The 12,498-nt window shown below is 33.2% G+C and overlaps 1 protein-coding gene across 1 annotated transcript in view; it reads right to left on the bottom strand.

Moving 5' to 3' along the window:
• The window catches only part of LOC108970108, a 150,299-nt gene extending 140,655 nt beyond the window's left edge, over nt 1-9,644 (bottom strand). The window contains exon 1 of the mRNA XM_018935259.1: nt 8,502-9,644. Coding sequence (XP_018790804.1) covers nt 8,502-8,905 — 404 coding nt within the window. The 5' untranslated portion in view covers nt 8,906-9,644. The remainder of the gene's footprint in view (nt 1-8,501) is intronic.
• Nucleotides 9,645-12,498: the final 2,854 nt, after the last annotated feature.

Here is a 12,498-nt window from a genome sequence, read left to right on the forward strand (position 1 = left end):
AATGGTTTATCAAAACTCTAAATTAAAAACAGCCTTCCATCGTGTTTTCAAGGGCTGTATATGTTTATTCCTTTACAACTTTTTCAAGAAACATGGATTTAGAAAACGCATTTGTAGTTTTTCAGAACGCCCGAGAGTAAATAAAACCTATTCGTTTTTTCACGTATTTAGCTGTCATTGCCTTCCACGGGGCTAACTTCGGTTAATTCCCTTCTTGGAAAGTAAGTATTAGAACATGATAATAAACAGCAGAAGCTCTGGCAGCTGAAGGAAAAGATCAAATATTATGCCCGTTCCCACGACAGTCGGGTCTACGTACCCGGATTTGTATACTGTGGTAGTTTTCACACAATCGGCTTAGCTCGTCTCTTGGAAATGGAGAAATTGTGACAGATTTGGCAAGAAAGCAAAATATAGAAAGTATACAAAAAAAAATTAAATCTGAGGAAATCCAAGCGCACGGAGGGCGGATATGCAATAGCACCACAAACACACAGCGCAGGTAGGATTTCAGCCAGAAGACTATAGATTATTTTATTACACTGGTAAACAAAAGTACACTTGTTTTTTGTGACATGAACAGAACAAAGGTTTACTATGTAAAAATTGGCACAAATGCAGAAAAAAGCTACAGATTTCTTCTATCACCTTTAGTTCTTTTGCTATGAGGATTTTTGTTTAAACAAAAAAAAAGCGATAGAGATATTATTTTATTAACCAAAGAGTTCCTTAAAATGTTACTGTCGCTGTTTTTCGACGATGTTTTTTTTTTTTTGGAGTATCCCTCAACAATGTCAAGCAGTAATCGACAAGCAAACTAACACTCCACTTGCCTTGATACCACACCACGAGACACATTGTCGGTGTTTGTCGAAGTCCCAGGTCTCCCAGTACGATCTTCATCAGCGACCTCTTCCCGGCCATCCAAAAAGGCCTGGTACCACCGTAACACACCACATCTTGATAAAGCAACAACTGAGTAAGCCTCTTTGATCATATCCAACGTTTCTATAGCAGATTTATCGAGTTTAATACAGAATTTAATCGCGTACTTCTGCTCTAATTAACGCTGCAATTTCGGCTTGCACGACGCAGAGAAACACGTCGTGGGAAAATATTTGTCCTGACTCTCCAGGTGCTCGGAGACAACTGACTAGCCGTTCGTTCGTATCTATACTATTATCATGCCACATACTAAAAAAATTTTCCCTGGGTTTCATTGTCCCTCACAAATAATTACCAATGTATATAAGTAGAGTAAAGTCAATCGGATGTTCGAAAATCCTGATCCAGCGCTGGATCAAGTTTTCACCCAATTTTCACATATATGTACATACATATGCTGTATAAAGTCACCTGGAAGTTCGAAAATCTTAATACATATTAGGTGTATGGAGGCTCAGGGAAATATTGACCCGATTCAACCCATTTTTGATACGTGCAGTTATTATTGTCAGGCGAGAATTCTCTCTATATTTCCATTTTATAAGAGAAGGATCATCCCTCATTAAGGTTATAACGATCCGAAAACATAGCGTTCAGAGTTATATTTGCGTAAAGTTATTTTAGGATTGCATCAACAACACATTTTTTAAACTAATATAAAAATTTATGATTTTATGATTTTACGATGCTTTATGACACGTTGCGAGTACCCCAAATGAAATGTTATGTATTGTAAAATGTAAAGCCGCAAGTTACAGAATATCTGTGGGTGATAGAATAATTATGTTTTCAGATTTGACTTCAGGGTATTAAACTGCATTAGAAACACCTAAGAATTTTTATGTCAATTATGTGTCTACCAGTGTTATTGGATACATACAAAGTAAGGATTAACAACAATAAACAATATATTGGGTGCTCTCAGTCCGTAGATTTAAAAGCTTCCATGGACCGATAGAAAATGACGATAAAAATGTTCAATTCAAATTGAAAATACTCTTCCTTTAAGAGCGGAAACTGTTTTGAAAAACACCATTCTGAAAAAAATGCGCTTAAAGATTGGATCCCACTCTACAAGAAACGCTGTAGCACCGTAACAATTTGAATTTCGATTTCAAAATTTGATAGAATGATTTTTACGGTGTAACTACCCGATAATCCAACAAAAGGAATATATTTATCGAAAATTTCACACTGAGACGATCCCTGATGAAAATCAGAATAAAGCTCTTTTTATATCAGTTTATACTATAAAAACGACTTAAGTACAGAAAAGATAAGAAAACGATTTTCGGAGGCTTTCCTTTTCAAAAATATGTATATTATTTAACAACATGCGCAATTCTATCACACAGTAACCTTCTCGATGACTCTTAATTTCTCTGTTATCCATATGTATGTACACTTGTATAAGTTGGTGCTTTGACGCTGTAAATTACACCACTCCACTCCACTTACAAATATTAACTATAGTCTGAGCATGTGTTTTGGGTCGACTATCGTTGACGTCCACTTTCTTCAGAGTAAACGCTTTTTCTGCGCTCTCTTTTCACTGTGCAAAATTTCAGTACTTCGATATTTTGCTGCCGTCTGTCCTATTCGCTTTGCTATGATACTTCTCGCATTCACTGTCGTTATGTCAGCAAAATTATGTCGTTACTGAGTTTCAGTTTTGTATAAAAAATTTGAGAAATTACCATAAGCTCCAGTCAGCGGTTAGTAACATACAATAAAAGCTCCAACAACGTCGACCGCCTAACCACAATCAAATTCAACACCCAACAAAGAACGCAACGAAAGTTCCGTGCGCCCGCTCCCATCACACTGTGCGTTAAATTGCTGGTACGTCATGGCAAGCAATTTTCAACTTTGCCATCATCCATTTACATAATTTTTCGCGATTCATATGGGCTTATCTTCTTCGTTTACTTTGCACCAGCTGCCTGGCTTGTCGCCGTTAGATATTAAATGGATGTGGAAAAAATAAGCTCGTATATGAGTATAAATTTATACATGTACATACACAAACACATATATAAAATTGTATATAATATTTTATATAACACGCACGTCACATTTAGTTATTACTTGAGGAGCGAGGTAATAGCAGCATCGCGGATTAGCTTACACATTGTATTAAATGGCCTGAAGTAAGAAAGCAGAAGAAACGGAAAAATTTTACTAGAATTGAAATTCTTGAAATATCTGTGATTTTATCACGATTTCGTAAACTGTTACGATTCTGAGTTGATTTGCTTATTCTTTGACTTTAATGGCGGATGAAGCAATAAAAGCTCAAGCTATTGTATTAAGCCAGTTTGCACTGCTTTGCTATGCGTCGCCTTTTCTTTTCTTTTTTACACCCCCCATTTGTTATAACGTATGATTTTATTTTCGATGTCCATGTCAAATGATTTTTTTCGCTTGCACCGATGTACATAGATAAGTAGATAAAAACGAACAAATATCGACTATAAAAGACGTCGTCAACTCTAATATCGACTTCAGCTAAACTTTTTTAATTTGGACTTTCGCCTTATTCACTTAATTAAATGAAAGACTCGATATGTCAGTATCTCCTGATATAAGATGTTAAGATGCTTACTTTAAAATTTACCACAAGGGGGAACGTTAGAATAACCTTCTCAAATAAAAAGTTTCCAACAACCCTTGATTTTCATCGTTCATTTTTTAGGATATAGCAGCTATATATCTGATGTTCTGATGTTCAGCTTCTTGGAGAAAAGGACATATCGATATCTCAAAAACTAAGAAACCAATACGAACTAGTATACATATAGACAGACGGACATAGCTAAATAGACTCCGCTAGTCACGCTGATCATTTATATATATATACATTTAATAGGGTCTCTGACGTTGCCTTCTGCACGTTACAAAATACGTAGAAAACTAAATATACCGTGTTAAGGATATAAAAACCACAATCCAATTGTTTATTTTTAACGATGATTTTACTCATTAGTATGGAAGTTATATTTTTTTGGTTTCCTTGATTTGTTTTTGTAATGATAAAATATGCAAAGTAAGACTGAATTAAATTTCCCAAATTGGTTTCATTATCTCTCAAGCAAATATTACTCAATTACTTGAGGCTATGGGCTGCTAAATCAAAATCTCGCAAATGTATACGAATAGCTTCTACACCTGGTTCCAAGCACAGTTCCTTTTCATTTTCTTCTATTAAGCGGTGTACTGCATGAATCGACGCCATTGTAAGCACATTTTAAATTAAATTTTTACCAGTGATGAGAAAATTCATCAATAACTAAATCTTACTTGAAAACTAAATATTTCTGATTACTTTTCTTGCAAGTAAATATTTTATACACTAGCAACATGTTGCTTCACATTATTATAGTTTTGTTCACCTAACGGTTGCATGTATCACCAAAAGCGAGATAGATATAGAGTTATAAATATATATATACTCAGGAAAGCCAGTGGAGTTGAAACCCGTTTAACTATTTCTTTGTCCGTCCATCTCAATTGAAATTATATAGCGTTCTTTGTACTTAAAATGGATAAAACTGTGCGAAAACTTGATTCAACCCCTATATAATTAATATCAGGATTTCGAACATCAGGCTTTCTATACAACTTAAGTTAACTTAAGTTACAGCTTGCACGGACGAACGTACAAACAAACAATCACCCGGATTTGAACGCGTCTCATCACAGAGGTTATTTATATATACAAACCTATATCTATCGCAATTAGTTTTAGGTCATACGTAAAAGTACAAAAAGTAAAATCCACCGGTATAAATTGAACATCATGTACAATTATCAAAAACTTTTTAGAAAGAGAAATAATCACTTTGAAGCCAATATTTGGAATCCTCCAAAGTTAACACTTTGGAAGGCAAATGTCTCGATAACTGTGACCTTTGATGCTCAGCAAGAGTTCCAAAAAATCATAGGCGCTTCAATTGCCAGAAAAATATTGAAAAAACACGATATTAGGCAACCACTTCTCGCCTACGTAACCGACAAATATGTATATATCGCATTCGCAAATAAACATTTAAATATGCTACCAGAATCTTGGAATCAAGTTTGGTATCCTTCATACTAAAGGACTGAAAATCCTACAGCCCTCAACAGAGAAAATTACCAACTTTCTGTCCACCGTCTTGGAGTAGGTGTGAAGTATGACAGGTGGTGGAGTAGGAAACTCTGGTTGTATTGTATTCGCAATCACAATATTAAGGACGGATATGGAAACACTTACAAAATTATTAAAAGCAATGTGCCGAAAAATTTGGTTTTAACAGGTTTTGGTTTCATTAAGCCAACGACACCAAACATGCAGCGGACGTTGTGAGATTATAGCTTCTTCATAACGTGCTAATACTATGATGTTAAAATCTTTGTTTTTTGTTTTGCAAGGTTTAATGGTTGTCTAAACTGACGTTATTTTCTACCAATGGTCCATGCGATTTGGTGAATATTTTACCTGCCTTTAAGTTTTACTATTAGATATGCTGCTATTGTATATACGTATTAAAACTTTTTATCATAATTTTCAGTTCGATTAATTTTACTAATACAACATAATGCAGACAAGAATAACACAGCCCTTGACGGTATAAAAAATCCGGATCCGTTGCGGTTACGTAGACCCGACTGTCCTGAGAACGGTTTCTATAGACATGTTGTCGCATTGATTGTTAAAGTAAATTGAAATACACCTATATGGGTCTATTTAGAGGTCTGAAATTATCGATGGCACTATCGATTGTTTTCAGCAGTTTGTATTCTTTTGCTTTCGATCTACGATCAGAGATAGCGTTGTTCAAACAAATGTCAAAACAGTCCGGCCAATAACCAACTTTTTCGTGATTGGCAAGTTGGTAGTAATGCCTAGTTGGCATCATGCAGAGTTGTGGAATAAAAATCATTACATTTGGAAGCAATGCAATTAAAGTTTTTAATGAGTTCCGAATTAAAGAAAGATTTTAAGAGATCACATTTATGGTATGAATAAAGACGCGTTTGAGTGTTAAATTACGCTTATTACGTTTTGTAAATCTTCTTTAAGGGGGGAGCCTGTTTTAGAAGCTTCTAAAATTTGTTTTTTTTTTTTTTTTGTTTTTGTTTAAATCTCTTTAAAAATTACCAAGAATATTTCCCCAAAGTTATAGATAGGAATTCGAAATATTGTCGAAGCTAGAAGGGAAATAGTGACCGAGCGTCTAGCAGATACATATACTTATGAGCGCTTTGGCAGAAAGCGAAAAAAAAACTAAATTAAAAAATCTAAACGTTGTATGGAATTGGGTCAAAGTTTACTATGTTTAAAGTAAAATTTTTTAATCCGAAAACATTTTTTTTTTTCAAATTTAAAAAAAAAATTAGAATTTTAACCCTTTTTTTGAAATTTCCTAGTTTAACTTGAACATAAGTTATTAAAAAATGTGAATCTCTTTGAATTTTTTGTTTCCGATATAAATCGCGACCTGCATCCCGCCCGCCGTCTATGCACATGCGAGAAGCGTCTGTCAATTGCTTCCCAAAGGCAAAATGCAAAATATTTCGTAACAAAAAAATTTGCGGATGATGTTTAAATATATAACTATAAATCCTAGAAATTTTGCCTTATTCAATTATTTCTTTCCCTCCCGAAAAAAATCGATTTTATTAAGCCTCTAAAGCAAGCTCCCCCCTTAAATATCCATATTTTTCACAAAAACTCAATAATTAAAACATTTCGTGTTTTAAACTTATGTTTTCCCCTATAAAAATAGAGATAAGTTCATTCGAAATAATAAAATTACTATATTTCTTAACTTACATTTCAAATCTGTGAGCGACTATCTTCTTGCTTTCTTTCTGACAGCAAAGCCGATAAAATTGGTTTCCGTGACACCCAAAACCGATACAAATTCTGTTTCAAATATCAAACCAATAATATCTGAATTCATGACACCTACCGCTTTTTTTAATCAGTTTCAATTCTGATTCCGACAACTTTCAGATTTCACAACACCCCTGATTATGTATTTTTGCCCATATTCATTGCCAATCCAAGGCAAAGTTAACAGAGAAAATAGAAAAAGTTAAACCCAGAAATTTAAAAATGGATAAAAATACAAAGCAAATAAGGAAATGTAAGCATAAACCTAAAAATTAATTTCTAATGTTAAATTTCCAATCGTTTAGGAACTGAATGCAAGAGCCCACACCACAATAGTTAAACAGATTCGGATGAACTAATTGAAGTGAAAAAAACGACGAGGGAGGAATTACACTCAAGAGATTCTCAAAGGTTTTTCAGTTTTTTTTTGGAAAGTCGCCAGATAAAAAATTGGCCAAATGCATTAAATGTGGTAAGGAATACAAAACAAGTGGGAACACAAGTAACTTGCGTGATCAATTGACACGATTTCAACGCGATTGATCCGTTACGTCTTATTTTAGTAGAGCCGTTGAATATGATAATGACTCTAAAAGAAAAACAGATATCGATTTCGCTCTAAGCATAGTGTCTGATGAAAAATTAAAAAAAATTTGTACTCGTTCTGTATGCACGATATATGTATGTTGTAAACTACTCTTACCTTACCACCACTTATCATTTTCTTTTCAATTTTGAACTTAAGTCGTGTGTGCTGTCAACGTAAAAACTGGAATATTCAACAAATTATAAGACAACGAATACATGTAGCTAATTCTATACAGAAGGTATTGGATGATTAGGAAATTTTTAAAAAGTTCTGTTTGTAACAGATTAACACCATATGAATTATATGAATTACGAAGCGTTACAAGAATAGGCACAATTTTTGACCCTAGGTTCATGAGTGAGGGGTTTCAGTCAACTAACAACGCAAGTGAAGCAGCAAAATATCTGGAGCAAGAAATTTCAACTATATTTGCAAACGAAAGGAGAAGCCCTGAAAATAACGAATCGACAGAAGGATGACACAACAGATCGTCGTTTTTTGACCTTGTAGAAAAAAAAAATAGAGACAAAAAAATGTCATCTGAAGCATATGCAATTATTTTGCTCTTATTATTTTATATTTTATTATTTTATATTTTACAGAAACTAAGAATGAGATTAATGAATATACCTTATTTCTATCACAGATTTGAGCACACGACTTAAAACCACCACTGAAGATTATGACAAGGTATTTTTGGCGCCATACAATAACGGACCGAAGGTCAAGATTTAAACCTAAGTATGTGGATATGATGCTATTTTTAAACAAAAATAAGTAGCAGCTTGACTAAAGTGCTTTTTATAATAAATGTTTTTGTTTTCACTATCGAAAACTATCTATTGTTAATCGAAGTTTGCCAAATACGGTTGCACACTATCGATGGTATCCATTATCAATAGTTTCAGACCAGATTTTTGCACAATGTTATCAGTAACATTTTATTGTGTTTTCGTCTTAGAAAAAAAATTTTTTTTACTAAAGGAAGGAGTCGTGGTTAAATTAACCTAAACTTAACTAACAAATAGCTGCTAATCAGACATTGAGAAAACGGTCCTAATATACATATATTAAACGTTCACTCACCTGTGAATCTGCGACGGACCGGACGCCATGCGCTGTTGATAAGCTGACATATTAGCCTGTTGTTGCTGTTGCTGTTGATGCTGCTGTTGCGCACTGTTAGTACCGCTATTATTATTTTGTTGTTGTTGCTGTGCAGCTGATTGCTGCGTTTGCGGTAGTTGGTGATGTTGATGATGGTGTGTGGGTAGACTGCTAAGTTGTTGATGATACTGCTGCTGCTGCTGCTGATGCTGTTGTTGTTGTGGCGATGGCCCATTATCATGCAAGTGCGATTGTTGCTGCGGATTACCGCCACGTTGCTGCGGCTGCTGCTGCTGTTGTTGGTGGTGGTGCTGTTGCTGTTGACCACCTGATGTAGGTGGTGGACCACCAACCTGCACTGATGAGCGTATGGCCGCTTCCATTTCATGCCGAACTTCTGCTCCCGCTACTTCTGCTGCTGCCGGTTTCGGTGCTGCTGCTTGTGCTGCCGCAAGCAAAAGCACACCTCATTACGGCGATAGCGGGAAATGTAAGAATTCGATGGCACTCACTAAAATAGCTCGTTATGGATTTCAAAATCAACAATCACACACAAACATAAAAGATTTTTTTATGGGGACAAAAGGCAATTCGACGGCGCTTATTAAAGGACTCAAACGTCGTAACAACCTGAATAAACTATATCAAGTTGATTAGAACGGAAACGACGCGATGGAACTGTATCGGAACGACGAAACACTCTCCTACGTGCGCAGTACAGACCGCTGTATACACTCACGAATATCGGACACGCATGCGCCACAGCCTCTGCCCCGAAGCCCGCAATAGCTGGTAACTTCCACGACAATTCTAAAATTAATTTTTGTACAACATCATTGCCATATTATAAGAAATTTTGTATTTTTTAACACTTATAATTTCTTTACTCAAACTGCAAACTTTATCCACACCTTATAAGAAGCTATGCACTTTTTCAAACTGACCAGATCTTAATGCTTGCTGTCGCTACCAAAGACAATTATTTATAATTATGTATTTCTTAAAATTTTATTTTATTACTAAAGCTTTAAGCTTAGCCACTATATTTTAATTTTCGTATGATATTTGAAATTCACTTTAACTTTTCCATAAAACCACTTGCGATTAAAATTGATATTATTAAATTTTATCTTTTATAATAAATAATATAATAGAATAATTTACTCTTTATAGCTTATTTATTTTTAAATTATTGGAATATTTTTTATGGATTTTGAATTAAGTTTTATTTTTAGATTTTATTATGAATTATTTTTGCAAGAACACAAGTTTTCTCCAAAAATATGTATGATATTTTTTAAATATATATTTAAGCGGAGAAAAACATTTTATTTTATTTCCTCACATCCTGTAGAAAAAAAGAAAAAAATATAAATTAAAATTGTGTTTATTAATATTAAAATAATACATGATGGGTTTTTAATAATAACGATTTTTAATTTTTGATTTAATTCTACGGAAACGGAAATTGCTTAGTGAAAAGGCGGATACGAAGCCAAGTTCGTAAATTAGGTCCATTGTCTTTAGCTGATTGCGTTTGTTGGTACACCGGCGACACATTAAAGGCTAGGATATCTATCTATCTATCTTATGTTACACATAACGAAGTTTAAAATATTAATTCGTTGAACAAACTTTCAAACACACACAAGCTATAATTTATATCACGTTTACCATACGGCATTTAATTCGTATCCATATTTTTTATTCGTATGTACTTTGTGATTTCACATTCTACTGGTTATTGGACACCCAAAGTCTAAATTGATACAGCGCTGGAAAAGAAGAAGTAAGACATAATTAGTAAGTAACGTATTATATTGTTAAAAAATCATTATTTATTTAATATAATTAATAATTACTTGTAAGAATATCATAATGTTAACATTTATATATTTCTATAGCTATCTATACGAAAAAATTCATATTTAAAAACATACTTTCGAATTTATAACGAGTCTTTCACAAAGGATTGACAGTATTTTAATATTTTACCAAAGCAAGTTATGTTTTAGAAATTATATGTTAATTTTAGAGAGAAGTGACAATTTTTTTAACTAAATAATTCTAATAAAAAATAGCATAAAAACAAACACTAAATAAATTTAAATAAGCACTTTAGATATTTGTAGATTATAGAAATAACGCAAAACCCATAGTGTTCACAATGCACAGAAAGTTGTTTTATTTTATATGTATATTATCAATAAACAGCTAAGAACTTTAGTCACACGCTGGTGTTTCAAAGAAGCGTTCGCTTCAATTAAATGGTTCTACAAAATGTAAAGTGAATGTAACGACACTTAAGTCATAAATTAGTTAATTGAACATTGCAAAATAAATAATTGTTTCAATGTATAACTGTTAAGCAAATATAAAATGAAGTTTGGCTATTAAAAAGTTCATATATGAACCATGATAAGCTAGATAAATTGATATTCACTTATTTATATAAACACATCCATTAGTTTTAAATTTAAATAGTTATGAAAGCCAAGAATATTTCGTTAAATTCCTTGTGACGACAGAAATAAAAATTCTTTGTTAAAATCAATAGTACATTAAAGTATGACATTCGAAGAATATTATGAAAAATGTCTACTAAGAAATACAGGATGGCGCACAAATCGTGCTACAAAAACAAACCGTAATAACTCTTTTAACTTTTTTATTTGGTAGGTAATTATTTAAATTTTTAAAAAGTATCGCAAGAAGACCATACCATAGATACGTATCTCTATTCGTATTACCATGTAACGGTCAATGGGCAACGTTAAACTTATAAAGATGTTGAGTAAGTTTTTTTACCCAGAACTGCGCCGAAGACGTAATCTTTCAATAGCGTACACTTTCAGCAAGATGGAATCACTGTACACATAGCCAGACCGGTTATTGCGGAGGTCCAACAAAACCCCACTATCTCTGGCTTCCAAAACAAAACTCTGAAACCTTACTGAATGGAAGCAGTACGTTATATCGAAAATTGACGATTTGTTTTAACAGCACAATTCGAGCGTGGCCCTGTATTACATAATACGACGATGGCAGAAATTATTCGAACGTGTCTCAGAAAAAAGAGGGTTGGTTTCAGTGGTATCTGTAATGTAGTGCTGTTTCACACGAAATCGAAAAACCAAGGACTCTTACATAAAGATACATATAACTTTTCCCAGATAATGCCAAACGAATTTTTCGAATTTTAATTTCTGTATTTTTGCAACTTTTTGAAGGAAAAAATCGGCTAGTTTGTTAAGTTATGTAAAACATTCATAAGTGAACAAAATTTACAATTCAACTTACGATATTATATGAGTATGTATGTACATATGTATGTATATACAATAACGAAATAATTCTGAAAGTATGGAAATGACATCACAGCGGGAAGCTTTCACAACATTTGTCGACAATTTATATACCTAAATATTTATGTTTAAACGTACATATTATATACATACATAACATATATGTAAACACATTTGTATACATATCAATGTGCTTACTTGTCAACGAGAGTTGAATTATATTCCACTCAAGTCAACTGATCTCAATGCATTGAATTGAATGTGAAAAATAAATTGGTTTGAATTGAAGCGAAACTGAAACTGTAATTGTAGACGAAATACATACATATATGTACATATGTATGAGTATAGCATAACGATGACAGCGAAACGAAAAATGAAAATAACACTAAGAAATACTGAAGCAAATTAATTTAATTGGCAACTATACGTTTTTTTTTTAATTTTATTTAATATTTTCCCTTTTGAATTCTTATGGCCTAAACTTCTCTTTTTTTCTTACTTTTCGTTTTTATGGCGTCTCTAATTAGACAACACCGAGTGCCAGTTAATCTTTTGAAATTAAGTTGAACTTGTGAACTTCTAGCAATGTACCTACATATGTACGTACATATACTAAACAAAAACCGTTAACTTCGGTTGCATATCTTCTTTACAGACCGTTACGCGGT

The sequence above is a fragment of the Bactrocera latifrons genome, unplaced genomic scaffold, assembly GCF_001853355.1.
Source record: "Bactrocera latifrons isolate USDA-ARS-PBARC rearing strain unplaced genomic scaffold, ASM185335v1 scaffold_281, whole genome shotgun sequence".
Classification (NCBI taxonomy): domain Eukaryota; kingdom Metazoa; phylum Arthropoda; class Insecta; order Diptera; family Tephritidae; genus Bactrocera; species Bactrocera latifrons.